Genomic DNA, 12,037 nt, shown 5'->3' with positions numbered 1-12,037 from the left:
CCTCCGCTATCTGGGTCAGGACGCGACGGCCGCAGCGCGGGACCTTAGGACCCGCGGACTCCGGGACTACTGTCCGCCCGCCACTGCCCGCCAGCAGGTCCTAGTCTCCGCTCTCCGACCGCTGAAAGTTCGGAGCACTGAACACAGGTGCGTGCGCAGTCTGGGAGGGGGCGGCTCAGCCGGTGGGGGCCGGACCGGGCCGGGGACTTACGGAGGGAAGCGGAAGTACTTGCGGTGGGGACGACTGCACTTCCGGGTCGGTGTGTCCCTGCCGAAGCTTGAGTCTGCCAGTGAGGGCTGCTCTGCGTTCCCGGGGCTGGAGCTGCGGACCGTAGTGGCTACCCGGGTGTATCCCTCGCTGACCCTGCGCCACGGAAGCCGTAGCCCCGGAGGTCGCCGGTGTTTCCTCGCACGCTGCCCCTTGTGGAGTGCGTGGGGAACAGGCAGTTTGGTGCCTCGGCCCGGCTGGTCCCTGCAAACCCCAAAGAATTTCACCAGAGACACTTGCTGGGCTGTCGCTTCGGCATCTTGGATCTTAACCTTTCAGCCTTGCGCAAGCATTTTGTTTTTGTGTGGGGTTTCTTTGCTCTCAGACTTGGTCTGTGCCTATTTCACGCAAAAACGAAGGCCAGATTATCAGTGCTGCCAACATTGGGGAATAAGCCAAACACCTGGGAGCCCTGAATTTAAAATAAATTATAAAATACAAAAAAAACCATGAAAACCTGATGAAATGAACAATAGAATTCACTTTGAAAGTACCAGGTTTTCCGGGACACTGTAGGAAATCTGATCACTAGTTCAAGTCTCAGTGCAATTCTCTTAGGAAACTTAAACCTTGGGCTTTTTTGTAATGTATCTTTATCCTTGCAAAATTTTTCATAACTTCCCCGAGTTTATTATGCATTTTATAAGGGTCTGCTGATGAAGTAAATGAATATATATGCTAGATTTATGGTGAAAGCATTATAATTAATTTAGTAAATCATAATTTCTACATCTAAAAATAAAACTAGAACATGGAAATGAAATGTTTCTTCAGACATTTCTTCGGAAAACATTTCATACTCTAGAGTCAACATTTTGATGCCATTTTAGAATACTTGATTCTCATCTCTGTTAACCTTTAATTAATTTTACACATTAAGTGCCATAATCTATATTAAGATGTCATTTTCCATTGTTATTTACTAGCACCTTACAAATTGCAATGTAACATAATACTTTGCATCTGATTATTAAAATATTAGAATTCTAAAATCCGTTTGGTAAAGTTTTTAATTACTATATTTTTATACTACAAGTGCATACTATTAACATAGAAGTATGAAAGCTAACAAGGCTGGAGATGGTGGTCCATGCTGCTTATCCCAGCACTTTGAGAGGTGCAGGCAGGATTGCTTGGGCCCAGGAGTTCGAGACCAGTCTAGCAACAAAGGGAGACTCACTCTCTACAAATAATGTAAAAATTAGCCAGGCGTGGTTGCCCATGCTTGTGGTCCTAGCTACTAGGGAGGCTGAGGCAGGAGGATTACTTGAGCCCAAGCGGTCAAGGCTACAGTGAGCAGTGATTGTACCACTGCACTCCAGCCTAGGTGACAGAGCGAGACTCTCAAAAAAAAAGTTATGTAAATGACTTCATACAACCTTTGAAATTATTCTGAAGGCAAGCAAGTATTCTGATGTATTTTGTACATTATTTTTAATGTGTCATTTTTCAAATTATCTGTGTGGAAGCACATTTGTTTTATACTCTTATAAAACTCAAACATAGCTTGAACTGTTAGTCTTTTATTGTGTTTGTTTAAAACATATCTGCTCCATTGATTCTATTTTTTTCTAGTTAATTTTCGTGGTTCAGAAATAATATTTCAGCTCTGAGCATCTTTGCTCAGTCAACACTTTCCTTTCCACCTCCTTGTTGATGCTTTCCAAATCTCCCACATGTTGTGGGTGCATCCAAGAGTTAAGAACAGGGTGTCAAGAGTTAAGAAAGGTGACAGTTTTCACTTCCTAACTGGATGATCACTGGGTAAGTGACTTGACACCTGTGTGCCTCAGTTCACTTATCTGCAAAATAAGAATAGGTCCTGCATGGAAGACATGATTTGGAATTGGTGCAGTTCCTAAAGAAAGGGCCAACCAAAATATGACTGCTGAAACCTGGTCCTGTCTCAAGAATAAGTTCTCCTTCCTAGATAGATCTTTACTTCTGCTTATTTGCTTATTAAATGAAAATATTTTCAAACTAGGCTATATTAATATAAAAGTCCAAGATATGGGCAAAAGAAAGCAAACACGATAGGAAGATTCCCTTTAATAGACCTCTATATCAGAGAATGGACATCCTGCCTTAATAATTCTATTGACAAAAATAAAGATGATTAAACTTGATGTGTGATTATTAGCTGGAATGCAATTGTAATTAATAGGCATAGAGTGATTTTTCTTATCTTTTTGCAATAAGCTTTCAAGATAATTTAGTTTCATGATATAATTTTTTTTGTAGGAATACATTTACACATCTAGCAATAATTAGCTACAATTTCAGCTGAAGTTACAAATTGATTGGAATCTGCTGCTGGCATGTCTCCTGGATGAGCTGGGAGTGGGCAGATGGTTAGACTTACAGTTTCCAGTTTTACCAATTAGGTGAAAAAAAAATTTTCAAGTTAATTCCAGGCAAATTTCTGTGAGGTAAAGCAGGCCAGATTAAGTACCAAGGCTTTCTCTGGAATCTTTGGTTTAAAATAAGGGATTCTTAAATCTCTTGGATATAAAGTTTACTAACACCTGAGGTAATTTCTGGAAGATTATTTTAAAGTCAATCCTTCTCATTGACACTTAGGCCTGTAATGAAGTGTAGAGCATCCAAACAGGATACTTTCTGTGTTCCAGGCATATAATCCAGTAAAATAGGAATCCAAAGACATTCTTTTAAGCAGGTTTTTCAGAAATAGATTATGGCTGCTTGTTCTCTCAGACCCTCTTCCATAGGGCATTTGCGAGCCCAGAAATCCTAACCATTAGACCACCAAGGAAGCATTTGAAACATTACATTTAGTTGGCCATTTAAAGTGTAAGAAACAATGCTTGATAGAATATGTGGAATCATAGGATATATAGCAGAGGATGGTGAATTTCGGGTATACAACGTAATTCAGAATTTTCATCTTACTGATATTTCTTCCCCAGTTCTCACTCCTAGCTATTTACTTTGCTTCCTATCTCACTTAGAACAGTGAAGCCATCAAAGAGAGCTTGCATAACCTCCCAGCACTGCATCTACCCACCTACCTAAATCTCTGCTCACATAATCTGCCTTTTATGACTATGAATGAATGGTTTATGTTCCCATCAAAGGTCAACTCCTGTACTTGTACAATAGAGCCCACCTCCTTTGCCTTCTCAAGTTTATTGCTATGCAGTTTTCTGTATGTCTACTTCATCAATTTTTCTTTTCTTTTTATGGGGTCTTTTCTGTTGGCAAACAAAAACTGTTATTTCTTGATCTTTTGGCACCATTTGCCCACTTAATAATGGCATAATTTCTCTTCTATTTGTTTTCTATTTGCCCATCTGTTCTTTTTTCTCCTTCTCCTGCCTTCTTTTGGACCAAGCGAGTATCTTTAATGTTCTGTTTTTATCTCTATTATTGGCTTATTATGTATCACCTTGGATTTTTTTTTTTTACTTTTTAGTGGTTTTAGTGGTTTGCTTTTTAGTGGTTTTGCATCTTTAACTTAATATGATAATTCTTCATTGTAATCTAAGATTCTTACAACAGTATACTTCCATTTGTCCTTTCCCATTCTTTGGGCAATTGTCCTGCTTTTTATAAGCCCTGTGATAGGCATAGAGTGATTTTTGTGATGTAAACTTGGCTTTTGTTGATTGAAAAAGCACCTATATTTTTGTCTTGGACAAATACATAAACAGTCATTTACATTTATGTTTTTAATTTTAGAAACAAAAACCAAGAAATGCCTCATTCCACAAACAAAGAACTGATATTTGGCATCATGGTGGGCACTGCTGGAATCAGCTTGCTGCTCTTGTGGTACCACAAGGTCCGTAAACCAGAGAGAGCAATGAAGTTACCTAAATTTCGTTCTCTGGATAATACATTTAATTCAATAACTTTGCAAGATGAAATACATAATGACCAAGGAACAACAGTGATCTTTCAAGAAAGGCAACTTCAGATACTGGAGAAGTTAAACGAATTACTGACAAATATGGAAGAACTCAAAGAGGAAATCAGATTTCTTAAAGAAACTGTTCCAAAGCTGGAGGAATATATACAAGATGAACTTGGAGGGAAAATAACTGTTCATAAGGTAAGCCCTCAGCACAGAGCAAGAAAAAGAAGACTCCCTACAATTCAAAGTTCAGCAACAAGTAATAGTTCAGAGGAAGCAGAAAGTGAAGGAGGGTAAGTTTCTTTAAGATATTTCTCATGTTGAATTGATTATTATCATTATTACTATTATTTAGGTATTTTCATTATGGATTCCAGTCATGTATTCTGCTGCTCACATAAAGTGAAAAGGAGTGATATTTTGACTTAGATTATAATTAAAGTCATATTCAGTAGTCAGTATTTAAGCTAGTTTAGACCATACTGACCAAAGGAATATAAATAACTTGTAGCAGGTGGTATTATGTGAATATTGAGGAAGGCAGTAATTATTTGCCGAAGTGTATAACCTATTGTTTTAATGTGGCCACTGTGTGACTCCTTATGTGAGAATTCTCTAGCCACTCCTATTCAAAAGAACTTTCTGCAGTGATGGAAATGGTCCAAGTCTGTGCTGCCCAATATGGTAGCCACTAGCCCCTGTGGCCACAAAGCACTTGAAATGTGGCTAATGCAACTGAGGAGCTGAAGTTTTCTTTTATTTCATTGAAGTTGTAATTGTATTTAATTGTAATTAATTTAAATTTAAATAGCCATTTGGGCTACTGGCTACTGAATAGTAATGCAGGTCAAAAAAGACTTGAGAATATATAGGTGATTCTGTCTTGTTTTTGCATGGGTTAATCCATTGAATTCTAACACCAGAAACATCAACAAATATTCTTTTAGGGAAAAGCAAGTAATGTGTGAATAAAGAAATTGTGCCTGACTAGTGTTTTTGAGGAATAAAATAGGCAGGTAAAAAAAGGAGCCCTAGTGAATATGATACAGCCTGAAATTCTTGAGGGCAGTGACCTTGTGTTTTCATTGTTGTAGTCCTAACACATTATTTCTGTGCCTAGCACATTCTTGAATGAATGAATGATCTGTTAAATTACCATGGAATTGGGAGAAGGGATCTGGAAGGAGGAAACAAAGGATCTAGAGGGAGGTGCTAGGGATAAAAGCATAATTTCATAGATTAAAAAATGTAAATAGTTGATCAGGTCTTTGACATCAGTGCTAGGAACTGAATTGTTTAGTCTCTTTGTAAGTGAACTAGAACAATGACTCTCAATAGTTTTCAAATAGGGCAGAGCCACAAATGATAGCTCTAGGAAGATCTAAAAAATTTGTGTTCTTGAACAGCAACAAAAAGTTGTTGACTGGTTTTAAAATAGGGAAGGGAACTATTCAGAAGGAATCTAAAATAATCTTAAATCATTTGAAACTGTAACTCAGAAAAAAGACCTAGTACTTATTTATTATGGATGTAGAAAACAGCAGGTTAGTACTCTAAAAATAACAAAAATCCCAACATAGCATTGAGCATCATTGAGAGTTATCAAAGACAAACCAGATGGTTATCCTACCTGTACGTAAATCTGTGGTATTTCCTCATCGTGTGTCCTGTGTGCAGTTTTGGCAATTGCATCTTAGAAAAGACCTAATGGAACTAGGGACTAACCAGAGAAGATCCGCTAGACTGAGAGGAAAAATCCAGTTATGCTAAAGGAGTGTAGACCAAAAGGGTGAATGGCCTTCGATCTAAAAAGACACGGGTTAAGTTGAGCATAGGCTTATTCAAGAAGTTCTAAAATTCTGGAAAAAGAGGCAAACTTTGATAAGTTTAGGATTCATTTAGGAGAAGTATAAAGAAGATAATTATGGGACTTAATTGCAAGTAATGGTGTAGGCACAGATTTTTTATGTGGGTTCAAGAAGGATTTGTGAAATTTATGAATGACAGTAATGTACAGCTAGTTGAAAAAACTAGACATGTCAAAACTTTAAGACTGATGTCAGGAGAGACATTCCCTCCTCTTGCTTGATCCTAGGTGCCTTTGTTAGCAATAAAACACTAGAGTAGATGCAGTACATCCCCCGTGCCTTGGACTATATTACAGAAAATGGCACTCAGTAAAGAAGGGGAGAAGCTTTTTCCTGTTTAGCTCTCCTTTAGAAAAGTAAACAAAACAAGCAGACAAGCAGTTTGGATTCTTTTGAGAAAGGAATAAGATAAAAAAAATTTACATGTGAAATTTTTCTAAATAAGCATGTAGAAACTAACTTTAAATAAATAAAATATTTTTAAAAAACAAGGTTTTTGTAAAGTATATTTGTGTAAATTTTAGATTGCCTGTCTTTTTATAATCTCCTGTGGGACTGAAGACTGGCCATGGGGAGATAGAGTCATACCCTCTTTCCCACTTTTAAGGTGGGATGTGCTTTTCCTACACAAGTGTCCTTGACAGCAAAAATTAAAACATTAAGTGACAGTTACATGTTCCATATGTAACATTTCTCTTTTACAATAGGTACCTGAAGATTTTTACTTCTTTTCAAAAAATGGATATCGGCCACAATTTTCTGATACTATTTGTTTCACATAAGAAAGGAAAGATATCTAATTCTGTCCTTAGTTGTTGACAAAAACTTGAGTGGAGGACTCATGAAATTTGGGTAGATCAGTTGAACATATTTTCTGTAACCGTTAGAATCTCTTGTGTGCTGTCTTTTAGTACACAAGTATTATTATGGACCTATGCATTTATGCCTTTTCTGGGGCTCAGCTGATTTTCTGCTGGGTATGGTGGTGATGAACAGTGCTCAAATTCTCATAAGGTGGCCCTCAGAGGGGTCTGTTAAGTTTGTGTCTGTGTCCTTTTTAGCACTAGTGTTAACATTTTGGAAAGCATCTTTGCTTCTTGGTAATCACATGTTTTTACTTATTTTTTTTATTTTATTTTTTTGTCACTCCAAGACAGAATCAGCTACTGCTGTGGCAGCATCAGTTTCTTTCGATGAGAATAGTATTCGACCCCAAAAGCTGGGTATATGGGGGAGTACTATTTTTAGGGAGGTTGGTATCAGAGCCTGGTTGGGTCCCTTTGAGGACATGGTAAAAAATATACTCTTAAGGTCTCTAGTTCACGTTGATGTTTTCATTTAAATTTGAGTGATTTCTGAAAACTTTTCAGTTCATTTTATTTTTTAAGCTTCCTGCCTGTCTTTGTCATATTTGACTTATGTTGCTTTATCACTCTATGGGTCTAAAACTATTATTTGAATTACAATATTATATGAAGCTTTAGAAACATCTTTTTAAAAAGTTAACTTTTATTCCAGTTGAAAGTAACAAATTCATTATTCTTTCAGTTCACTGTGAGCTTTAGGAAGAATAGATGAGTTTCAAAATTAGACTCAGGGTTGTATAGTGACCATATGGGTCTTTTTTCTTTTTTTCTTGCCCTACGTATTTTCATTTAGTGTCAGGTTCATATGATACCCTCATATAGTATCAACAGAAACAGTACTGATTATTCGAAAAGAAAACAAAACCCCACAAATCCACTCCCAGAATACCATAGTAGCAGGCATAGTATGTATTACTTTACATAATATTACTTCATAAATAATAGAGAATGATGATGAAAGTAAGACCACAGACAGATACAGGTTTTTGAGGTTTTATTTGAAACTCTTTACTTTCACTTTCATGAGCCAAAAATATAGACAGTGCTTTTTGTTCATTGTGTTTTTACTCTTACCATTATTTGCTCCTGTCAAGTCAGTTTTAATGTGGAACTTCAGTTGTTAAAAGCATGGAGATAAACAGAGATTCAGAAGCTCATTGTGTGGTGATTTATATGCCTTGCTATTATGGTTGTCTAAATTTGCAAAACAAAGTTGTTTTCTACTTCTGATCTTTTACAAAATGAAACATCACATATGTAATTGAAGTACCCACTCTCCTTTCTCTCAGGGAGATTATCATCTTGAAGTTGGTGTGCATTCTTCCTTTGAAAGTGGTAATGTTTCTCCTGCATATGTGCTTTTATATAAACAAGACATAAATGGTTTTTTTCCTTAAAATTTACATACATGTCATTATATGGCACACACGTTTTGTAACATGCTTTGCAATAACTTTTTTTGTTTTTTTATATCGATACGTATATGCATAAAACTATTTCATTCTTTTTAACTGCTATGCTACATTCCTTTGAATGAATATACCTTAGTTGATTTCCCTGTTGATGGATGTTTAGGTCATCATGTTTTTGCTCCTTTTTTATTAAGTTCTGGGATACACGTGCAGAACGTGCAGGTTTGTTACATAGGTAGACATGTGCCATGTTGGTTTGCTGCACCCATCAACCCGTCATCTATGTTAGGTATTTGTCCTAAATGCTGCTACCCCTCCCCATACTCCCCACCTGCTAACAGACCCTGGTGTGTGATGTTCCCCTCCCTGTGTCCATGTGTTCTCATTGTTCAACTACCACTTAGGAGTGAGAACATGCGGTGTTTGGTTTTCTGTTCCTGTGTTAGTTTGCTGAGAATGATGGTTTCCAGCTTCATCCGTGTCCCTGCAAAGGACATGAACTCATTCTTTTTTATGGCTGCATAGTTTTCCGTAGTGTATATATGCCACATTTTCTTTATCCAGTCTATCATTGATGGGCATTTCGGTTGGTTACAAGTCTTTGCTATTGTGAATAGTGCTGCAATAAACATATGTGTGCATGTGTCTTTATAGTAAAATGCTTTATAATCCTTTGGGTATATACCCAGTAATGGGATTGCTGGGTCAAATGGTATTTCTAGTTCTAGATTCTTCAGGACTTGCCACACTGTCTTCCAAAATGGTTAAACTAATTTATACTCCCACCAACAGTGTAAAAGTGTTTCTATTTCTCCACATCTGTTGTTTCCTGACATTTTAATGATCACTATTCTAACTGATGTGAGATGATATCTCATTGTGGTTTTGATTTGCACTTCTCTGATGAACAGTGATGATGAGCTTTTTTTCATGTATTTGTTGGCCACATAAATGTCTTCTTTTGAAAAGTGTCTGTTTATATCCTTTGCCCACTTTTTGATGGGGTTGTTTGCTTTTTTCTTGTAAATTTGTTTAAGTTCCTTGTAGATACTTAATATTAGCCCTTTGTCAGACAGATAGATTGCAAAAATTTTCTCCCATTCTATAGGTTGCCTGTTCACTCTGATGATACTTTCTTTTGCTGTGCAGAAGCTCTTTAGTTTAATTAGATCCCATTTGTCAATTTTGGCTTTTGTTGCAATTGCTTTTGATGTTTTAGTCATGAAATCTTTGCCCATGCCTATGTCCTGAATGGTATTGCCTAGGTTTTCTTCTAGGGTTTTTATGGTTTTTAGGTCTTACACTTAAGTCTTTAATCCAATCCATCTTGAGTTAATTTTTGTATAAGGTGTAAGGAAGGGGTCCAGTTTCAGTTTTTTGCATATGGATGGCCAGCCAGTTTTCCCAACACCGTTTATTAAATAGGGAATCTTTTCCCCATTGCTGTTTTTGTCAGGTTTGTCAAAGATCAGATGGTTGTAGATATGTGCTGTTACTTCTCAAGCCTCTGTTCTATTCCATTGGTCTATATATCTGTTTTGGTACCAGTACCGTGCTGTTTTGGTTACTGTAGTATAGTTTGAAGTCAGGTAGCGTGAGGCCTTCAGCTTGGCTCTTTTTGCTTAGGATCTTCTTGGCTATACAGGCTCCTTTTTGGTTCTATGTGAAATTTAAAGTCGTTTTTTTGTAATTCTGTGAAGAAAGTCAATGGTAGCTTGATGGGAATAGCATTGAATCTGTAAATTACTTTGAGGAGTGTGGCCATTTTCACGATATTGATTCTTCCTATCCATGAACATGGAATGTTTTTCCATTTGTTTGTGTCCTCTCTTATTTCTTTGAACAGTAGTTTGTAATTCTTGAAGAGGTCCTTCACATCCCTTGTAAGTTGGATTCCTAGGTATTTTATTCTATTTGTAGTAACTGTGAACTGGAGTTTGCTTGTTATTTGACTCTCTATTGTTGGTTTATAGGAATGCTTGGGATTTTTGCACAATGATTTTGTATGCTGAGACTTTGCTGAAGTTGCTTATCAGCTTAAGGAGATTTGGGGCTGAGACAATGAGGTTTTCTAAATATACAATCATGTCATCTGCAAACAGAGATAATTTGACTTCCTCTCTTCATATTTGAATACCTTTATTTCTTTCTCTTTCCTGATTCCTCTGGCCAGAACTCCCAGTGCTATGTTGAATAGGAGTGGTGAGAGAGGGCATCCTTGTCTTGTGCCAGTTTTCAGAGGAAATGCTTGTAGCTTTTGCCCATTCAGTATGATATTGGCTGTGGTTTTGTCATAAATAGCTTTTATTATTTTCAGATATGTTCCATCAATACCTAGTTTATTGAGTGTTTTTAGCATGAGGGGGTGTTGAATTTTGTTGAAGGCCTTTTCTGTCTGTATTGAGATAATCGTGTGGTTTTTGTCGTTGGTTCTGTTTATGTGATGGATTATGTTTACTGATTTGTGTAGGTTGAACAGCCTTGCATCCCAGGGATGAAGGCAACTTGATCACGGTGAATAAGCTTTTTGATGCGCTTCTGGATTCGGTTTGCCAGTATTTTATTGAGGATTTTTGCATCGATCTTCCTCAGGGATATTGGCCTGAAATTTTCTTTTTTTCTTGTTGTGTCTCTGCCAGGTTTTGGTATCAGGATGATGCTGGCCTCATAAAATGAGTTAGGGAGGAGTCCCTCTTTTTCTGTTGTTTGGAATAGTTTCAGAAGGAATGGTACCAGCTCCACTTTGTGCCTCTGGTAGAATTCAGCTGTGAATCTATCTGAACCTGGGCTTTTTATGGTTGGTAGGCTATTAATTACTGCCTCAATTTCAGAACTTGTTATTGGTCTATTCAGGGATTTGACTTCTTCCTGGTTTAGTCTTGGGAGGGTGTGTGTCCAGGAATTTATCCATTTCTTGTGGATTTTCTAGTTTATTTGCATAGAGGTGTTTATAGTATTCTCTGATGGTAGTTTGTATTTCTATGGAATCAGTGGTGATCTCCCCTTTATCACTTTTTATGGTGTCTATTTGATTCTTCTCTTTTTTCTTCTTTATTAATCTGGCTAGTGGTCTATCTATTTCTTAATCTTTTCAAAACGCCAGCTCCTGGATTCACTGATTTTTTGAAGATTTTTTTGATCTCTATATCCTTCAGTTCTGCTCTGATCTTAGTTATTTCTCATCTTCTGCTGGGTTTTTAGTTTGTTTGCTCTTGCTGCTCTAGTTCTTTTAATTGTGATGTTAGGGTGTCAATTTTAGATCTTTCCTGCTTTCTCCTGTGAGCCTTTAGTGCTATAAATTTCACTCTAAACACGGCTTTAGTTGTGTCCCAGAGATTCTGGTACATTGCATTTTTGTGCTCATTGGTTTCAAAGAACTTATTTATTTCTGCCTTAATTTTGTTATTTACCCAGTAGTCATTCAGGAGCACGTTTTTCCATTTCCATGTAGTTGTGTAGTTTTGAGTGAGTTTCTTAACCTTGAGTTCTAATTTGATTGCACTGTTGTCTGAGAGACTGTTTGGTATGGTTTCCATTCTTTTGCATTTACTGAGGAGTCTTTTACTTCCAATTATGTGGTTGATTTTAGAATAAGTGCTATATGGCGCTGAGTAGAATGTATATTCTGTTGATTTGGGGTGGAGAGTTCTGTAGATGTCTATTAGGTCCACTTGGTTCAGAGCTGAGTTCAAGTCCTGAATATCCTTGTTAATTTTCTGTCTCATTGATCTGTCTAATATTGACAGTGG

The 12,037-nt window shown here is 37.1% G+C and overlaps 1 protein-coding gene across 2 annotated transcripts in view; it reads left to right on the top strand.

Annotated features, from left to right (window-relative positions):
- Positions 1-46: 46 nt before the first annotated feature.
- Positions 47-12,037, top strand: part of RMDN2 (regulator of microtubule dynamics 2) — a 128,959-nt gene continuing 116,968 nt past the window's right edge. Inside the window, exons 1-2 of one of the 2 annotated variants that reach the window (XM_011997345.1) lie at positions 47-147; positions 3,968-4,435. In XM_011997345.1, coding sequence (XP_011852735.1) covers positions 3,984-4,435 — 452 coding nt within the window. In that variant the 5' untranslated portion in view covers positions 47-147; positions 3,968-3,983. Of the gene's footprint in view, positions 148-3,441; positions 3,620-3,967; positions 4,436-12,037 lie in introns of those variants that run through there. The other variant, XM_011997344.1, reaches the window with a different exon arrangement.

This window comes from Mandrillus leucophaeus, unplaced genomic scaffold, assembly GCF_000951045.1.
Source record: "Mandrillus leucophaeus isolate KB7577 unplaced genomic scaffold, Mleu.le_1.0 Scaffold538, whole genome shotgun sequence".
NCBI classification, from domain to species: Eukaryota; Metazoa; Chordata; class Mammalia; order Primates; family Cercopithecidae; genus Mandrillus; species Mandrillus leucophaeus.
Note: the sequence above shows the minus strand (reverse complement) of the source record. Positions and strands in the feature narration are given on the sequence as shown.